Consider the following 21,178-nt stretch of genomic DNA (forward strand, 5'->3'; position numbering starts at 1 on the left):
TTATTATTTTTGTAAGAGAAAAGGCAGTCTCATAATTCAAGCTTCAGCATAAATGACGTACGCAAACACATTTTTATATATTAAACACTTGTTGTCTGATCAACAGCATTATTGTAGCTCTGCTCCCTGTTCCTAGCATGGGTAATTATTGAAGTAGAAGAACCACAGGCATGGAGAAGCAAAAAAGCATGTGGTCAGCTTAGACTTTTTACTCTGAATTCCTTCAAAGAGGAAACACATATTCCTTAAGGTAGCAATAAAGAATGTCAATTTAAAAAAGGTGAAACTCAGACTGTTGGTTTAAATAAGCAAAACCATGTTTCATTTACACATGTGCACTTGTTCCCACACTCTGAACTACATGAAGTAATGGCATAAAAACTTTGACCATTTTCTTTTTCCTATCTTGAATGTGAACTCTGTTTCACTGGACTCTCCTGCTTACAACAAAAATTATCCCAATATGCAGAATCCTCAGGTGCGACTGGAATACCAGATGCAACTAAATCTTCAAAAGTCAATAATGTAAACTGTGGTTGGTTAGGCTCCGTGGAACACACCTAAAGAAAATACATATTAGTATTACATGAATCAATATATCCCAATTTTCTTGCTGCAATATTCCATTTCCAGTTTAAACTACACATTGCTTACTGAAGAAGAAAGAAAATACTCCAGCTGAGACCAATGTCACTGTCTCTAATTTAGGTCATACAGTAACTAATAGAAGCATGTCACAGGCCACATAGAAAAAGCAAATTTTTATTTGAAACTCACTTCAGAAAACTGAAAGAACGAGGGATAGAGAACGCTGCAAATACCACAGGCTGAGAAAGCCCCAAAACAGGGAAGAAAAAAAATCCACCGACAAACAGCGCTTCATCCTCCAGCAGACACGATTAATTTAGAAGACAGTGTGAGGATTTACTCCGCTAGACGTGTGCCTATTCATACTCTTTTTAATAACAGCAATTACCAGAGTTGTGCATGCTTCTCTCAAACCCAGGCTGTCTAAGGACAAAAGTGGTCCCAATCAACCCACAATTCCCAGTGCTAAAACCAGACTAAGTGCAGATGGAGACACTGGAGAAGAGAGTGTCGTGGTCTCTGCATTAGTTCCATCACTCAAGCTCAACATGAGAAGCTCAACATAAGCTGGCAATGTGCGCTGGCAGCCCAGAAAGCCAACTGTATCCTGGGATGCATCAAAAGAAGCGTGGCCAGCAGGTCGAGGGAGGTGATTCTGCCCCTCTGCTCTCGTGAGACCCCACCTGGAATACTGTGTTCAGCTCTGGCGTCCCCAGCACAAGAAGGACATGGAGCTGCTGGAGTGAGTCCAGAGGAGGGCCACGAAGATGATCAGAGGGCTGGAGCACCTCTCCTATGAAGACAGGCTGAGAAGTTGGGGCTGTTCAGCCTGGAGAAGAGAAGGCTCCGGGGTGATCTTATTGCAGCCCTCCAGTATTTAAAGGGGGCCTACAGGAAAGCTGGAGAGGGACTTTTTACAAGGGCATGTAGTGATAGGACAAAGGGCAATGGCTTTAAACTGAAAGAGGGCAGATTTAGATTAGATATAAGGAAGAAATTCTTCACTCAGAGGGTGGTGAGGCACTGGAACAGGTTGCCCAGAGAAGCTGTAGATGCCCCATCCCTGGAAGTGTTCAAGGCCAGGTTGGATGAGGCTTTGGTCAACCTGGTGTAGTGGAGGGTTTCCCTGCCCATGGCAGGGGGCTTGGAACTAGATCTTTGAGGTCCCTTCCAACCCTAACCATTCTATGATTCCTTCAGGAAAAATCACATGTCAAAGAAACAAAGGTTTGGTTTTTTGAGCACATGTTACTGTGCAGCCTGCTGTATGCTATCGGCAAGTGTAATTCTTTCCAAACAGCAAATAGTACAGCTGCACGAACCGACCCTGCAGACAGCTGGTCCTTCTGACTTCAGCATTTGCTCAGCAACACATTCTTAATGCTTAGTATTTGATAGAATTCAGCAGGGCTGCTCTGCAGTGGGGTTATTCTGTCCATCACACAAACTGACACATTTTTGACGCAGACTAAGGTACTGTAAACTTCCTGCGGAGCACATACTGGTGTCTGATAATCACAGAATGGCTGAGATTGGAAGGGAGCTCTGGGGGTCATCTGGTCCAACCCCCCTGCTCAAGCAGGGTCACCTAGAGCCAGCTGCCCAGGACCACATCCAGACTGCTTTTGAACATCACCAAGAACAGAGACCCCGCAACTTCCCTGTGCAACCTCGGTCACTCGCACAGTAGAAATAGTTTCCTGATGTTCAGAGAGACCCTCCTGTGTTTCAGCTTGTGCCCACTGCCTCTGGTCCTGTAACCGGGTGCTAGTGAAAGGTGTCTGGCTCTGTCCGATTTGTACCCTCCCTTCTGGTATTTAGGCACAAAGATCCCCCCAAGCCTTCTGTTCTTCAGGCTGAACAGTCCCAGCTCTCTCAACCTTTCCTTGTAAGAGACATGTTCCAGTTCCTCCATGTGGCCCTTCGCTGGACTTTCTCCATTGTGTCTGCATCTCTCTTGTACTGAGAAGCCCAGAACTGGACACAGCACTCCAGATGTGGCTTCACCAGTGCCAAGTAGAGAGGAAGGATCACCGCACTCAACCTGCTGCCAAAACTTTGTCTAATGCAGCCCAGGATACGTTAGCCTTCTTTGCTGCAAGGGTCAATTGCTGGTTCATGTTCAATCTGGTGTCCACCAGGACCTCCAGTGCATTTTCTGCCATTTGCATATACTGGTGCCTGAGGTTGTTTCTCCCCATGTGCAGGACTTTGCACTTCTCTTTGTTAAGCTTCATGAGGTTCCTGTTGGCCCACTTCTCCAGCCTGTCGAGGTCTCCCTGAATGGCAGCTTCACCACCTAGCATATCAACCACTCCTCCCAGTTCTGTGTCACCAGCAAACCTGCTGACGGTAGACTGCCCCATCATGCAGATCATTAACAAAGATTTTAAATGGGACTGGACTCTGTTTTGACTTCTGGCCTCCAACCATACTTCATGACACTGATCACCACACTCTGGGCCCAACTGTTCAGCCAGTTTTCAGTGCACCTCACTGCCTGTTTATCTAGCACATACATCAGTTTCTCTAGGCAGATCTTATGAGAGACAGTGTCAGAGGTAGACGGTACTGAAGTCCAGGTAGACAATATCCACTGCTCTCCACTCATCTACCTGGCCAGTCATTTGATTGTAGAAGTTTACCAAGTTGGTCAAGCATGACTTTCTCTTGGTAAAGCTATGCTGACTAGTCCTGATGATTTCCTTGTCTTTGATGTGCCTGGAAATGGTTTCCAGATTTAGCTGCTCTACCACCTTTCCAGAGAGCAAGGTGAGGATGATGGGTCTGTAATTCCCTGGGTCCTTCTTCTTGAAGATTTGCTTTCCTCCAGTCTCGGGCACTTCTCCCAGTTGCCGTGATCAACCAAAGATTATTGAGTGTCCTCACAATGACATCTTCCAGCTCCCTCAGCACCCGTGGGTGGATCCCATAAGGGCTCATGTACGTCCAGTTTGCTTAGGTATTTCCTGACCTCATCCTCTTCCACCAAGGGTACATCTTTTTTGCTCCTTTCCCTCTGGTCTCTGGGACCTGAGACTCCTGAAGGCCATTCCTGCTAATAAAGACTGAAGCAAAGGTGGCATTCAGTACCTCAGCCTTTTCCATGTTCTGTGTACTCAGGGTCTTTGTCTCATTGAGAAACAGGCTCATATTTTCCCTAATCTCCCCTTATCTCCGGTGCACTTATAGAAGCCCTTCTTGTTGCCTTGGACATCCCCAGCCAGACTCAATTCCATTTGGGCTTTAGCTTTCCTAACTTCATCCCCGGATATTCAGACAATGTTTCTATATTCCATCCAGGTTGCCCATCCTTGCTTCCACTTTTGTGTTTGCATTTGGCTAGGATCTCTTTGTTCATCTACACAGGCCTCTTGGCATTTTTGCCTGACTTCATATTCATTGGGATGGAACTCTGTTGAGCTTGGAGAAGGTGATCCTTGAATATTAAGCAGCTTTCTTGGGTCCCACTTCCCTCTGATGCCTTATCATGGACGCATTTAGGTTGGAAAGGACCTTTAAGATCAAGTCCAACTGTTAACCTAGCACTGCCAAGTGCACCACCTCTACACATCTTTTTGTATTGGGTTCACAGGGCAAGGTTTTGGTAGCTGGGAGGCTACAGAGGTGGTATCTGTGAAAAGCTGCTAGAAGCTTCCCCCATATCTGACAGAGCCAACACCTGCTGGCTCCAAGACAGACCCGCTGCTGGCCAAAGCTGAGCCCATCAGCGATGGCTGTAGTGCCTCTATGATAACATACTGAAGAAGGAGTGAGGGGGTGGAAAAACACACAAGAGAAAACTGCAGCTGGAGAGAGGAGTGAGAATATGTAAAAGAAGCAACTGCAGACACCAAGGCCATTGAAGGAGGTGCTCCAGGCACTGATACAGAGATTCCCCTGCAGACTGTGGTGAAGATCACAGTGGGGCAGGCTGTGTCCCTGCAGCTCATGGAGGTTAACAGTGAAAGACCTCACACTGGGGCAGGTGGGTGTGCCCAAAGGAAGCTGTGACCCTGAGGGAAGTCTGCACAGGTGCAGATTTGTGGCAAGACCTGTAGAGAGAGGAGCCCATGCTGGAGCTGTTTTTCTGGCAGGACTTGTGACCCCGTATTGGACCCACACTGGAGCACGGAAAAAGTGCAAGAGCAGCAGAAAAAACGTGTGATGAACTGACCGCAACCCCCATTCCCCATGCCTCTGTGCCACTGTGGGGGAGTAGGCAGAGAAATGTGGAGCAAAATTAAGCCTGGGAAGAAGGGGGTGGGTGGGGAGGGGTAAAGGTGTTTTCAGATTTGGTTTTATTTCTCATTATCCTACTCTAGTTTCATTGGTAATAAATTAAACTGGTTTCCCCAAGTCAAATCTGTTTTGCCCACGACAGTAATCAGTGAATGATCTCTCTCTGTCCAGCTGAAGAGGGGAGTGATAGAACAGCTTTAGTGGGCACCTTGCATTCAGCCAGGGTCAACCCATCACACTTAAATACCTCCAGGGGTGGTGACTCCACCACTTCCCTGGGCAGCCTGTTCCAATGCTTGACAACCCTTTTGGTGCAGAAATTTTTCATAATATCCAATCTAAACCTCCCCTGGTGCAACTTGAGGCTATTTTCTCTTGTCCTATCACTTGTTACTTGGGAAAAAAGAGACCAACACCCTCCTCGCTACAACCTCCTTTCAGGTAGCTGTAGGAAGCGATAATGTCTCCCCTGAGCCTCCTTTTTTCCAGGCTAAAGAACCCCAGTTCCCTCAGCTCCTTCTCATAAGACTTGTGCCCTAGACCTTTCACCATGTTTGCTGCCTGTCTTTGGACAAGCTCCAGCACCTTATCCCACAGGACTCTTCCAAGCAGATCTCTGAGGAGATCAAAGTCTGCTCTCCTCAAATCCAGGGTTGTGAGCCCTCCTTCCTGCCGCCAGGATCCTGAACTCTACCACCTCATGATCACTGTAGCCTGTAGCCAAGGCTGCCTTTGACCTTCAAAACTCCAACAAGCCCATCCTTCTTGGTGAGTAGGAGATCCAGCAGAGAACCTTTCTTCATTGGCTTCTCTATCATTTGGAGGAAGAAGTTGTCATTGATGGACTCCCGGACTGCTTATGTCCTGCTGTGTTGTCCCTCCAGCAGATATTGGAGTGGCTGAAGTCTCCCATGACAACCAGGGCTTGTGAACATGAGACTGCTCCTGTCTGTCTGCAGAGGAACTTACTCACTTGTTCTTTCTGGTCTGGTGGCATATAGCAGACACTCACTATAAAGTTACCTTGACCTGTCCTCTCTTTAGTTCTAATCCATAAACTCTCAGCTGGATCCCTATCCATCCCCAGGCAGAGCTCCATGCACTCCAGCTGCTCTCACATAAATGGCAACTCTCCCTCTGCATCTTCTAAGCCTAGCTTTCCTAAAGAGCCTGTACACCTTGATTGCACCACTCCAGCCATGGGAGCCATTCCACCATATCTCTAGAATCCCAACAAGATTGTAGCCCTGCAGCTGCACACAGTTCTCTAACTCATCATGTTTATTCCCCACACTGTGTGCACTAGTGTACAGGCACTTTAGAGAGGCACCCCAGCATGCTGAGTTCCTGGAGAGGGTTTGAGGGTTTTGTCCATAAAGGTGCATTGTAGACACTTGCTTGCTGAAATGCAAATGCTGGAGGTGACCCCACCTAAGGCCCATTTTGTTGATTTTATTATCTCTTCCTGTCACATCAATGAAGGTGGGTCAGTAAATAGGTGAAAGTGCAAAAACGTCTTCAGTGTTTGAGCAGTAAGCTACTGTTAGGAATAAATGGAGAGACAACAAAATGGTTTGTGTTTGTTGTCACAGCACAGCAAACTCACAGCTGTTCAACACAGGCTGAAAGCAAAAGTTAATTGAGCTGCCTGTCACTTTATATCCTCACACAAGTGACAAGGTGTTGAGACATTCCTGTCCATCCGGCATTCTGGAGATGAGGTAAAGCTGCAGGAACTGTGCCTACAGCCATGCAAGTGACATCACAGATGTCATCACATCATACCAAATATTAACTAAGCCTCAGAGCTGAGTAGATTGTTAACACATCTAGTTTGAACTGCAGCACATGCTTGTCTGAAGACAAGTGTGCTCTGACTGAATTCATCACAAGTCCTGTGAAATTTAGCAAGTGATAGACAAAAAAGATATTTTATAACCTACATAGGAATTACGAAGAACTACAAACTCAGCCATCTTTTGTTGAGACCTGCCTCAGATAACTGTCTAGATGCAGGTAAGAGTGCAGATAAATGTTCTACCTCTTCAATCATACAGTATGCACTAGCAGATACTTTGTTAAGATTCTTAACACTAGAGAATTTAAATCATTGCACTTCAAAGTAACAATTGGTCTTTCCTGTGAATTGTAGGTACTTGCTAACAGGTTGGGAAGAAACCTCACTCAAAGCATATGTTCTGCAAACAGGACATAATGAATTACTCCTGTGATAGAGAGGGAACAGAAACAAGCACTGACATGCTGAAGCAATTGCAAAATGTCTACACGCTCACTTTTTTTTTTAAACTAAGTTGAAAAACACCTCTTTCTCTCAACACACCTGGCAATACATAGAATCCTTTTTTACAGTTTTGTTAGAGAGAAGGCCACTTTCGTTTCCTCCACGTTCCTGTTAGAAGGAGTCCTGAAAAGGCACAATGCAATAGTACAGACATTTTCACTTTGTTTCCATACTGGAGAGTCACAGAATGCTCGTTGCCCTGCTTAAAACGACCTTGTTTTTCAGTGAATTGAGTTAATGAAATTTAGGTCATCACAAATTTAGTCAGTGGACAATGCCTTTGAGACTTTTCTTGATTCAAAGACTTTTCATCATAACTCTTGATACCATGTTTATTCTTTCTATGATAATTTTAAAGTGTGTGACAGTGACAGCGAAGGTCAATACTTAAAAATCCTGGATTTTTGTAGAATACTTAGGTAATTGTCTTTAGAAATAATGGCCATCTTAGTTTCACCTCAGACTGACATTTATCAGTATTCCTGTGGGAAGGATGACATGCAGTCTCACTCGGAACTTAAGTATGTCCCGTCAAACAGAATGCACGTTTCCTCAAAGAACATTTAAGAACTCATTTACCACAGTAAATCCTCAAAGGTTTTTCTAATCTAACCAGTATAGTTAAAAGGTCTGCCTCTCTGTGTTATTCATGAACAGAGGCTCAAATTTTATGACCATGATAGATGTGTGCATGACCACTTTCATCCTTTCATCCATTCATATACATTTTTTTTTTTTTTTCTGGTTCCTGCCAGAATCCTTGTATCTAAGTAAAAGAAAACAACTAACCCATTTTCTTGTGAGCAACTAAAGCACCACAGACAAACCTGGCAATTTGTCCCACTTTCTTTTGCTGACTGCCTGGCTACTTAGGCTACAACTTGCCAGCCTGCCTCAAATTTGACTTTTATCGCTATTTTCATGACCCAAGTCTTTGTTAAATTACACAGAAAATCCTGAAAAGCTTTTAAGTACCTTTGTTCCTTTTCTCAATAGAGAGACCACATGGAACGAAGACTAACACTGCTGTTCTTCCCATCTGTTGGTTGCTGTTGCTTGTCTCAAGGGTTATCTTGTCATAATGGTGTTTGAGAGATGGATCTTCTCTGGGATACATGCGCTGACAGTCCCCCATTAAAATCAACTTGGTGAGGTGCCATACTAGTTTAGCAGTCCAGATTGGTTCACTGTCTCCATTCCCCTCTGTGAAACCCATCTTTCCCACATGAGTGCTAGCAGGCTGCGACAAAAATCACTTAATCGTCTCTTGAATGAACACACTGAATGCTGTAACACATATATTCCAGATTTGACATTATCTGTTGCTGACCTCTGAAACCATTTCTCCTTCCCAGACCTTTCCTGAAATAGGCACAACAGAACTAGAGGTAACAGTTCAGTAACAATCTGGTTAATACTGTGCTTAAGATAAGCTTTCTCCTTGGCCCTACATCTGAGATAACACACTTTTAGCTACAGCATCACACTAAGTTTACGTTCAAGTGATTAGTTACCAAGACCTAAAAACATTTCATAATTTCTTACATCAGAATGCTTCTGTCCAAATCCTTCCTGTCTCCCAAGAGCCACTGCAACATGATGACGGCCATCTAACCGGGTTTCCTAGTAAATACGAAAAATGACAATGTAAATGCATTTTCTTTACTCTGTTTCCAGCAAAGACTATATAAATGTTTAAAATATGTTTCAGAACAATAGCAGAACATCATTTAAAATACTTTAAAATAATAACATTCAAAAAGCAATAGTCCTTTTCAGCAGTTTTGTTGGCGAGCTCAAGGATGTACATTAAAAACATGCTAACATTAAAAAGTCAGCACTGGTTACTTTAGATTACCATAATTTCACCCATTTTTAATCAAATTTGTGATCTTAGCTTTCCTTTAGCAGTCCCTTTTAAGTCACAAGCCATATAACCCATCCTAGCAATCTGTTTTCCAATGAGATGAACTGTGAACTTCTGGGAATTATTCTGAAAAACAGCAATGTAAATGTAAACTTAAACCAATGACTCTCACTTGTGGCTTCAGACAGCATGTAAGATCACAACTTCCAATTTCTGACACATTGGTCTGAGCACTGCTCTGTGTAAATATGAATGAATTTTCCTCAAAAAAAAATTTAGCTATATAAATATAAAATTATTAATATAGTTAATCTACTTAATCGTTTTGTTTAAAAGTGTTAGCCTCTAGAAAGGCTAAGAATTCATCCTAAACAATTCATTTCAGAAAACCTACTTTTATATACTGTTTCTTAAATAATGTTTACTCTATAGTTAAGTCATAATCCTGTTGGCTTTTTTTAAAATACATATAAAGGGAGAGAAAACAATGTTTTTCTTGTTTCTTTATCAAAAAGAAAAATTCATAGTTTCCACACAAACTTTCTAAAATGGAAATCAAGAATAACAAAAATTTTACCTAGAAAAATGAACAATTTGGATATCATCATTAATCTGAAAACCAGCTAGTAATCTGGATATTCTCCTGGGAGGTATGACTGAACCTCCACCTTCCAGTTCCTTGGGAAATACTCAAATTGCACTATATTATATTATAAGAAAGCATCATGATGTCTTATTTCCTCTGACAGGTTGTTGGTTGCCTTTTTTTTTTCCCCTTTTAATCTAAGCAAAACATCTTTTAAAACAATGCTGTCATTCTGCATTAGACTTCTCTACAGTTCAGCTACTATATAGGATTTTCAAATATTCCAGTTGCAAGGGCACCATTTCCGTGATTCCCAAACAGCCCTGTATATAAAAAAAAGCATCAAGATGCTCAGCTCAGATCTACTCAGCCCAACTCAGCCAAGACAGCAGCTGCTCTCGTCATGTGTAGCAGCAGTACAGCTGTAGGGTTGGGGGACTTCACTGGCAAAGATGTGGGTGTCTTGGCAGACTGATGCTGGTGTGGGAGTAGAACTGTGTTTTTACTTCCATCTCTTCAGCACCAAAACTGTGCCTATTTGACAGATTTAGCAGTGAACTTTGTCTCCCTCACCTACTTAAAAACAAAACATCAAGTTCATGTTTTACCTTTCTGAAAAGCACTAGTAAGAAAATGACTATTTCAATTTTGTCTAGATTAGAAGAAATATTTAATGCACATGAGAAACACTAACAAATCTGTAATGCCAGTGGTATTTCCCACGACTGCACGAGCTATAGGTGTACTTACTATGAAGTATTTTACTGGGTTTTCCACTCCTTCACTTAGAGTACAAGACTGAAAATAAATCAAGCATAAAGAATGCTACCTCAAGTTTGATGAAATCTAACCATTTGTACACATCATGCACATTTCTGTAACTTCTGCAAAAAATAAAAAAGACTATGAAAATTAGATGTTTGATCAGGCGTTGCTAAACTATATATTTTTAGGGTAGCAGTGTTTTGTGTTTGCCTAGATGGGAAAATGAAGTGATGAAAAACTGGATGTTGTCTTTTCCTCCTTCTTTCATTTTTTTTCCATGTCCAAAAGGTTAAAGACTGATGAGAACAGAGGACACAGCACAGCACATTCACAAGTGGTCTACATCTGGAGTCAGCAGTCTGCAAACAACTGTGTTACAGCTTTAAGCTAAACTCACCGAAATTTCTTTTTGTGAAGTGAACTTATGTAGTACTTCTTGTTTGTGCAACTGTAAATATATTATAAAGACTCTTGCATATTGTTAATAAAATAATTTTTCTGTCAGCTCAAAGCTGCATTTAACAGGCAGTGATTCTTCAGATAATAAGGACCGTTCCCCTGCAGAGACCCTGCCCAATGGATAAGGAATTCAGAAGTTTCCAACTCATTTACTTTAAGTATCCTCTGCAATTACAGAAGAGTTTTCATCATCTTGCAATAAAACATAACAAACTATGCCCTTCATCTTATCTTTGCTGCTTCAGAGAAATGTAATCCCAAAACAAATACGGAAAAGAAGAACTTATCCGACCCCTCCTAGCAGCCAGCAAAAACCTTAAGGTATGGAGTTAATGAAACGTACTGAAACCATAATAAAGAGCGAATCAGCTTGCTTTCTTCTTCATCTGGAGATATTGCTATACCAGTTTATAAAATGAATCCAACTCCTTAAATGGAAATCGATGATTAAACAAAAAAAGAAAGAGGACAACTGTACAGGAATTCCTCTGAGGTAAAGGAGGAATTCTTTTACTTTTGTTTTGTTAAGATTCCTCTCTATAAACCACAAAACATATAATGGATCAAAACTTGTTCTTCTCTGCACAGAACCAAAGTGTTACTAGAGCTGTCAACCTACAGGCACACTGAGATTTATAATGACCTCATTTCAAAGGCTCAGCAGAACGACGTGTCTGGGATTCAAATCATGCTGGATTCACTCAACAGACAGCTCATGAGGAAACTGTACCTTTCCAGCCAGCAGAACTGATAGCTGTGTAAATCCAGTTGGATTAACTAGTCTTAGCGGTAAAAGTTTTCATTACTATTTATTTCTGACAATATAAAAGGATTAACTTCTCTTACTGAGAGTGAAAGACTCGATTACAGTTGCACACCAACACCAATTACTAAATATGTTTCAAATTGAGCCAGGTAATCTCAGTTTGAAATTAATATTCTGGAAGTAATGTGTTTGCATATAGAGAAACCAAGCAAATATTTGTTGTGAAAAAAAGGTAAACAACTATTTGTGTAGCAACAGTGATGCCAGGTGATTCTTAATTCCGAAGTGAAGTTTAGGATAAATTAGGTGCTTCCTTTATAAACTGGTTGTTTCCAAAATTGAGGTAGAGAACAAAACAGAAGTGTCTTATGTCTCATTTAAGATTCTTCTTTACTATAGATTCCAGTCAGTGCTATCCAGCCATCCTTTCTGATCGACTGTACAAAATTGGGACCAATAAAGAAAGAAACATGAATACACTTAACATTTTGCAAATCAGTAATTAGGATTTTTTTTTCCACATACATATATATATCTGTAGCAGATCTGACATGATAAATTTATGTTAGTCTCATTAAATTATAAAACTTGTTATAATTGTTATCAACTTCTTTCACTTTTATTAAAATTAACTAGTACTTCATTCTAGCTTATTTTTTTTAACGGAAGTAAATGGAGCATATAGAATTACTCATAATAATAAAAATAATCATCACTATCAGAATAATGACTCCATCCTAAATTAACACTCTGACACAAATATTGTATCACTCCTCACTGGGCTAATAAACTTTTATCTAAACAAATTCACCCTTTTAAAATGAGCAAAACACGTACTGCCTATGTGAATAAAGCACACTCAACACATATAGCAGACATATCTTAAAATTAAATTTATGTTTTCAAATGAAGTACTGTATTTTCTCTCTTCCTCCTTGCAAAACAGTTAGAGGCAATCTGAGCAGCAATCTCTAGAGTACTGTATGGAAACAAATGCCTAAAGCTAAATCGATCCATCAAGATCAAACAAGAGACTGTTTCGGAGCTTCTATCCAAGCTCAAAAATATATGAGGAGCAGAATAGGGGAAAGACACCTTGAACAAAACTAAACCTTTGGTAAAGGGACAGCAAACGGTCAACTACACAACAAGGTAGATCATTTGGTATTCGCGAATTCGAAATAAGAGAAAAAGAAGATTATTTTTTTTTTTTTAATGTTCACAGACAATTCCATCTCCAACATGAACAGGCTTTGCACCTGTAGTGAACAGTTACAGAATATCTGAACAGCATCAATTTTGATTTGCTGTGATTCACTAGTACTTCTCTTGACTTTTTGTCATGACAAGGATAAGGTGGTAGATCTTTTCCTAGTCTTTATGCTTTTAAGTTGTTTTTTCACATTACATGGCACTTTCTGAAGGAGAATTCAGAACATTTTTCTGTAATTTAAACGGGTAAAATCCTCTTTATTTCTCTCATCTGTTTTTGATAAATTAGATTCTCTTTCTCTAAAACGGAAGTAAGACAGTCCGAAATATGTGATAATTGGATTTTAAACAGCCTTGCTCTCTTCGCTCATCTCCTATGATAAAGATATAAGCGGATCTGAAAAGCAAAACTGTGAGGTCATTATATTTTTTTTATTTGATAGAAAAAGTTCACTAAAGCAAACTCAGCACAACAGGGAACACAAGGAAGACACTACACCAGTAATATGCAGTCTTACAGGTGATTCTTAATAACTTTTCTTTGGTGACTCTTCCAGATTTCTCAAAATTAGTATTATCAGTTAACAAATCGTTTCAAGAATTTGGCTCAGGGGCAAATAATGGAACAAAAAGAGACTTTTATAAGTAAGAAAACAGACACAAAATAAAAAGAAATTTGGAAGAAGACAAAAAAGTGATGCTTAATTTTCTGCTGGGGATTGGTAACTGAAAAACTAATTATTTTTTTCAATTTCATTTTAATAAATGTTGATATTTAAATGAAATTATATCCCAAATGAGCCTATATTTAAATTAAACTTGATAATAAATCCTTTCTTTGAAACACTACCATCTGCCTCATTGTAAGGCTGTGCTCTTGGGAAGCAGAGGGGCAAGCACGGAAGAGGAGACATTCCTCAGACAAAAATTAAATTAAGCTTCTAGTAGTAATTACTAAGTAAAATCAAATAATTATTAAATATTTAAGTAATACAGGGAGCTACCTACATCATCCTCTTCAGGCTTAGTCAATCAACCACCAGCATGTCATGAAAGACTTAAAATTAGGAGCTCCTGAAGTCAATTGAAAGAGGTAGATTCTTCCTTGACAATGGTGTACTGTTAGCATTAATACAGAAAGCATTCTATTACCAGATCTGTCACAGTCTTTCCTAAGATTTTCTTTTGCCAGTCTATAATTCCAATTAGTGAATTCAATGACATACTCAATTCCTAGAGAGCATGGCAATATCAATAAGAGGGCTGATTTAGTACGGGTAGACTTTTAAAACAACACAAAACCAAATGTGTCCACGAATGCTGAAAGGAGTGACCCATGAGGAGGACAATTTATGCCACAAGTTAAATGTTACTGGTACATTCATTATTTTTTACTACATACATACCATATATGTAGTTTGTATACTACACAAACCATGCATATACTAGAAATTTGTCATTTAGACAAGCTCTACTGGAACAGCTGACTCCAATAACGTAGATATTTTCAAAATGTAAATGCACAATGGAAACTGAGTACTCTTACTAAAAAGTGCGCTTGACCACTTTGTGAAATTGCAAAGTGTGTATTCTTTGAACTGCTAGTCAGCTATGTACCAGCTGCACAAACTTTCAAACTGGAACAAGGTGCCCTTTACAGACAATTTTAAAGTCACAATGTCTTTTGCATTTCTTCCTTTAAGTGGTTGACTGAAAGTGCCTCTAAGTTGTAGAGAAATGGTATTGTGATTTATTTAATATTTTTTAAAGCTTGGTTTCTTAGGATAATTAAATAATTTGAGATCATTGCATAGAATCATAGAATCATTTAGGCTGGAAAAGACTCTTAAGATCAAGTCCAACCATTAACTTAACACTCCTAAGTCCACCACTAAACCACATCCCTATCAGTTCTTTCTCTCTACACACTTTAAACTACATTAGATGCTGCAACATCTATGAGGAGAGATGTTTTAGTGATAAGTCTCAGTAACTTCCAAGAAGGAAAACAAAAGAAAAACCCAAATCCCAACACTCAGAAGCTGGAGCCCAAACTAATGTTTCAATTAACCAAAGGCAAGTTTTTTGCATCTCTCCATTCCCAGAGACAGCAGCCAATCAACACACTGTAATTCCAAATCCACAAAAGCACGTTTCTACCAGCTTGTACGGCCAAGAAGTAAGAAACTGAAGCGAGCTGAAGACACCTCCTCCATTTCAAACATTCAACACAAACATGAACTGATGAGGTTAGTTAATCACTAGTCTCATTCTAGACCAATTAACAAAGAACTTTAAAGTCTTAGACACTGTTTAGAAGTCAGGTCTGAACATGCTTCAGTGGACTTTCTGCATGCCCTAGGATGAATTTCATAGAAGGTAACAAATACACTCCAGATATTGAAAAAATAAAAAGCCATTACAATGAATATATCTCTGGGGCATTTTTGCGATCATCAAAAATACTTCAAAATACTGTGGATTTATATCCTAAGTTTTGATTGATGTATGTTCAAAGTGGTTATACAGAATAAAAGTGCGAAGTTGCAATTAAAAAAAAAATCAAATGTGCAATACAACCATAGGGTGTTGAGACTGTTTTCATTACTGAAAAAATAAATTTTTATTTCTTACCTCAAATGTCCACTCTTCTTCTTTATCTCCATCCAGAAGCATTTTTGTCTCCTTATACACCCTCCCTATTTCCAGTTGCAATGGGGACACATTAAATTCGATTCTTTGCAAGTTAAAGCCAATTCCGACTCCAACAGCCTTTAAGAAGCTTTCTTTTAAGGCCTAAAACACAGAATAAATGTATTTTATTCATACTGGCTGTTTTCAAACTGTTCTATAAACATTACTTCTGAGCAGATACTGTAGATCAAATAAATTTAAGACTTATACTACTGTAAATTTGAGGGTAGACTGATGCAATTATCAAGAGAAAAAGTTATCAGTGTTGTTAATAGGTAGCCTAACTTGCTGCATTACAACGAACATGCCACCTGAATTTCCTAGTGGCACATACAGATATGAATTCTTCACCTTGTTCTGGGCATGTGCTTAAAACTTAAAGTCATAAATCCTTCTAGAAACGTCAGCTGTGCTATGGTTCTCAAAGTTATTCTTACATTAAAAAAAAAAAACCACTAAAATATAAAACCCATTAAAATATATCTCCACATGAACAAGTAACTATAAAAAGTATAAATTTTATCATAATGAAAATAATAACAAAATATGTCAAAAGAGAGCATGCAGGTTATAGCACCACAGTCTTTAAATAGAGGAAGAAAAAGTACTACCCAGTGCCGATGGAACATATCCAGCTGCATCCACTCACTACTCATAGACTCGATTACATCCCACTCTGTTTCAGTAAACTGCCGCTTCATGATGCGAAAGAAATTCGGAACTGAGCTACTACCTATAAATTAGAAAGAGATATTTACAGAAATTTTAATAGAGTAGTAATAATAAGTAAATGCATTACCTCATGTTATTGCTCCAGAAAAAACTCGTAAGAAAAAAAAAATTATGAACCAACTCTGCTCTACAATCTGATTTTATACAGCCTCAAAGCAGTGATGACTATTCAGGATACAATTCTGCTATTCCTATAGCAGAATGTCTGCATTAAACACATGACATGAAAGTCATAAACGTATTTTCAGCATTCTCTAAAAAGGAAATTATTTAACCAGTACTAATTTTATATATAAAAAAATATATTCAGCTACTAAAGTAGCATATACAGTCTTTGACATCTGACAGCTTGATCTAGTAACATTTTATAAAACGGCATGCTGTTTGTCAGGATTCATCAAGCTGTTCTGTCTCCTGCCCTTGGATGCTGGGATATGAAACGAACACTTTTTAATAAAAACACATGTAGAGATCCAATCTCCCAAATTTATCACATGCATATTTAGCCTTTTGGATTTATTCTGCAACAAAAACTGGGGTAGGAAGATGCCCATAAACACAGTAAGAAAAACATCAAGAAAAAAATAACCCACCAAACCTTTAAATCCTTAGATTAAATTTGAGCCTCCTGCAAAAACAGCACAGCTGTGTAGCACTGCAGCAGCTCTTCGGGGGCTATACCACTTTTCCCCACTAGTCTAAATTTCCTTTTCAGAAGACACTACAGACTGTGTGGTTACATTGATCAATGGCATGTCTATTCTACACTGGAAACTACGGACCTCATTACACGCTTGGTAATCACCCACAGCCTCTATCATTAATCAGCATATCACGCAATCTGTCCTTGCAGGCTTACAGCTCGCTAAACAGACAATGGCAGAAAGAAATCTAGTTTCTTCAGTTGGTAGAGACAGTTCTACATATTAAGACAAAATTTCTTAATAGGTTACGCAATGTTCTTATTAAAAAGAAAATATTAGTCGTATTTAATCCAAAACAGTCTCTCCTCCCAATACCACACTACTAAAACACCATCACTAAATAATTACTTGACAAAGATGCAGATTCTAACCCCAGCTCTGCCACTGATTCTATGAGTGGCTATGGGCAAGGAACTTCCCTTCTCTACACTTGCGTTGCCCATCTTAAACCAGGGATAAGGGTATTAACTCTTCCCTATAAAGTGGTTGTCTTCCACAGATATCTGAGCTCTACATAACAACAGGTATAGGCAGCAGTAATAACTGATCTGAACCATCTAATGTCACACTAAAGCACACATTCAGGTTTTGTGACAATTTCCAGATCATATTGAAAAGTGTAAACTGACATATTACACACATCACACAAGACATGGCAGTGACATTTCAGAGATTACCTCAATTTCATTTATAGACTCAAGTGAAGAAAACATTTTAAGACAGAAATTTTGCTGACAGTTGCAGTAGTCAGCTAACAGAATGATCCAGAACAATCTAAGAACAGAACTAACTTTCTTCTCTGGAGAAAATTATGATACTCAAAAAGAAAGGCCATCATAATGTCAAGTATATTTTGATGGATTACCAAGGCAAATGAAAAAAACATCTACTTAGACAATCTAACTTCCCTGAAACAACAAAAAATAACAAAAAAAATGTTCAACTTTGAGATAGGTTTCAGCCTTTAATCTCTCTGAGTTTATATGGCCCGTTTTATGATCAAATAATTGTGTTAACACCTGCTCCAAACAATCCACTTTTTTTTTTTCTTTCTTCTCTCAAGTTTTAAGACACCAGTGGTGAGGCACCAGCCTCTTCAGATGATTCAAACTACAAAAACATGCAAGAATGTCCTGCTGTACTCTTCCTCCTCCATTACTTTCAGAGTTCTCTTGCTATCAATAACCCAGGGCTGTTCACACTACCAGAGAAGACTATCCAAGACTATCCACACTTCAGCACCTAGAGGTATATAGTGCCTCCTGCATTGTCAGTCCTTCCACAATCCAAATCTTAACGTACGGTGAATACACTTGATACTTGAACTGTTTAGTATACCAAGAGTATATCAAAGCCATATGCTACCTCCTTTTCACTCCTTACTTACCCATTTTTTGTCCTAGGTTTCTTCAACTATTCAGCTATCCTTCTCAATGCTTATGTTCAAATTTACACAGTAGTTTCCCCTCCACTCCAGGCATCCATCACGTCCCTCCTCTGACAAGCTCAGGCATCACTTTCTCCTGAAACGCCCTCCCCTCCTGTTTCCTTACAGCACAGTTGCTTTGCTCTGAGGAATGAATTGGATTAGAGGAGCCAGGATTATTCTCCACAAATTACCAGCAGTACCGCAGCCTGCCTATTCCATTTCTCCATATTTGTTTGAAAATCAGAGAAAGATAGATTCACGGAAAAATTTAGGTTGGAAAGGACCTCTGGAGACCATCTGATTTAATCTTCTGTTGAAATAGAACCTTATCATAGGTGACTCGTGGCCCTATCAAGCAGAGCCTTTCACCCCTTCTTTGGGCAACTTATTCCAGTGTTTTACTGCTCTCATGGTAAAGAGTTAGGTTTCTTTATCCAGACAGAATTTCCCCTGAAGCAACCTAAGCCTGTTGCCTTTTGCCTTGCTCCTGTGCACCCTCTCATGAAGACAGTTACCTACATTTTCTCTACAGCTTTCAGATAGACTGTGATTAGATTCCTCTCCTCAGAACTTTTCCCTCTTCAGGCTCAACAAACCCAGCTCCATCAACATTTCTATATAGGTCAAGTTCCCCAATCCTCTATAATCTTGGTGGATCTGCACTAAACCCTCCTCAATGTTCCCATGTCTCTCATGACCTCAGGGACGAGTAGGGGACAAAACTAGAAGCAGTAGAAAGTCTTCTTTTAGATGCTACCTTTTCTAACTTGAGCAAAAAAGCCTGAAAAATACTCACCGCAATGTTAGATCTTCCTTTGAAAGAATGAGAACAAGTCCCATATAGCAATCATTCAATTGGTTTTAAATTTAGATTTCTAAATTACCTCCCATTTGCAAGCTGTTTCAGAAACAAACTCACCTATCAACAATTATACAAACACTTGAACTTATTTCTGTGACTATTTCAATTAATTAATAATCCAAGTTCTAGTTTATAAAATAATTACATTTCATTAAAAATGCACTTCTGGCTTTCATGTCAAATTATTCCAGTATGCATACTTCAGCTATTTCGGATACAATTTTGTATTACACATGGTGTGGACTATATACGATCACAGAATCATTTAGGTTGGAAAAGACCTTTAAATCATCCAGTCAAATCATTAACCCAACACTGCCAAGTCCACCATTAAACCATGTCATTAAGCACCACGTCTACACATCTTTTAAATACCTCCAGGAATGGTGACTCCACCACTTCCCTGTTCCAATGCTTGACAACCCTTTCGGTGAAGAAATTTTTCCTAATATCCAGTCTAAATCTCCCCTGGTACAACTTGAGGCTATTTCCTCTTGTCCTATTGCTTGTTACTCGGGAGAAGACACCAACACCCACCTCACTACAACCTCCTTTCAGGTAGTTGTAGAGCGTGATAAGGTCTCCCCTGAGCCTTCTTTTCATGTTTCATCGTTTGAGGCACAGGGCAAGACAGGGCAGCAGTTAATCACTTTTCATTTGGGTCTTTCTAGGAACAACTGAGCTTCCTATTCAGATGATAATTTTCTAAGACCTTCTTGAATATTTTTCCTCCTGTGTTTGTTGCCTATATTTTTCTCTCAGAGAATTTTAGGAAAAGTGCTAAACACTTTTGGTAATCTCAAAGCCTACTCTGTAAAATTTAAGTAAAGAAAGAAAAATAGTGCTGCAATATTTTAATGATCTCCTTGAAACCACAATATTTCCTCTAAGGAAAATACAAAGACCACATAACAGAATACAAAAGAAACTGGAATGCAAGTTGGAACACTGATAGATTCATTCATAGATTCATAGATTTCTAGGTTGGAAAAGACCTTAGAGATCATCGAGTCCAACCATCCCTAATCCCCATTAAACCATATCTCTAAGTAGATCATCCACCCTATTCTTAAACACATCCAGGGATGGGGACTCAACCACCTCCCTGGGCAGCCTATAGGAAATAAAGGCAAGGCAAAGAGGTATTTATAAGGGTTATCAACCAGACCTATTAAATTATTCTTAAAAGTACTTTTAAAAGTTTCAGAGAATCTTCCCCAAGACTTGCAAAGTATTCACCACAAAAATGATATCATGATAAATGTTCTCACTATCAGGTTTTGGCTTTACCTGTGGACTTAGTATCTGCACTTATACAGGGCAGTGGCTTCTTTTCTACAAGATGATACCAATTTTCTAAGAGAAATTTGACTGCAGGTACACGTATGTATTTATGCAGGTGGAATTCTGGTACATAAATGCTCTAAAATCCTTAATGCATGCAAACTTCAGTATTTTCTAAGAGCAAATTCTACAAAAATTCTCTAAAAATATCTATGAATTTGGAGAAGCATGATAAAAATTAACTGACAGTAAAAACTTGAACAGATTCTCTGAAGAAATAAATGCTTTTATTGTAACGCACACATATAATACAAATATTTCCAAGAATACTTTCTATTTGGATGTTTTCAGTGAACAATTATAAGGCCAGACACCCAGTGAAACTTATGTAATTGTACTACTGTTTCTTATTTAACTCGCAGCAGTAAAGAAAAAAGATTCCTTTAAGATATGCCTATACAGGTTGTAGAAAACTGCACATCTGATCTCCCCATGCTTCTAAACATCCATATATTAACAAGCTCCAGAGCAGATGCCACACAGCTGGGTTCAGACAGTACTGAGCCTTTGCTAATATAATCCAGCACTCTCTTCCCAGTGTTCACAGTTATTCAAAAAACACTTAAATGTTGAGCCAAAAAATTAGCTGGGTATAGAGCTATGTGGAAAAATTTAACTGAAACACT

General features: G+C 39.3%; 1 protein-coding gene across 1 annotated transcript in view; it reads right to left on the bottom strand.

The window, feature by feature from the left end:
- Positions 1-240: 240 nt before the first annotated feature.
- The window catches only part of AASDHPPT (aminoadipate-semialdehyde dehydrogenase-phosphopantetheinyl transferase), a 37,155-nt gene continuing 16,217 nt past the window's right edge, over positions 241-21,178 (bottom strand). The window contains exons 3-6 of the mRNA XM_086613631.1: positions 16,093-16,214; positions 15,422-15,583; positions 8,678-8,755; positions 241-560 (exon numbers count right to left, since the gene is read on the bottom strand). Coding sequence (XP_086469757.1) covers positions 402-560; positions 8,678-8,755; positions 15,422-15,583; positions 16,093-16,214 — 521 coding nt within the window. The 3' untranslated portion in view covers positions 241-401. The remainder of the gene's footprint in view (positions 561-8,677; positions 8,756-15,421; positions 15,584-16,092; positions 16,215-21,178) is intronic.

Source organism: Tauraco erythrolophus, chromosome 1 (genome assembly GCF_009769465.1).
Source record: "Tauraco erythrolophus isolate bTauEry1 chromosome 1, bTauEry1.pri, whole genome shotgun sequence".
NCBI lineage: Eukaryota > Metazoa > Chordata > Aves > Musophagiformes > Musophagidae > Tauraco > Tauraco erythrolophus.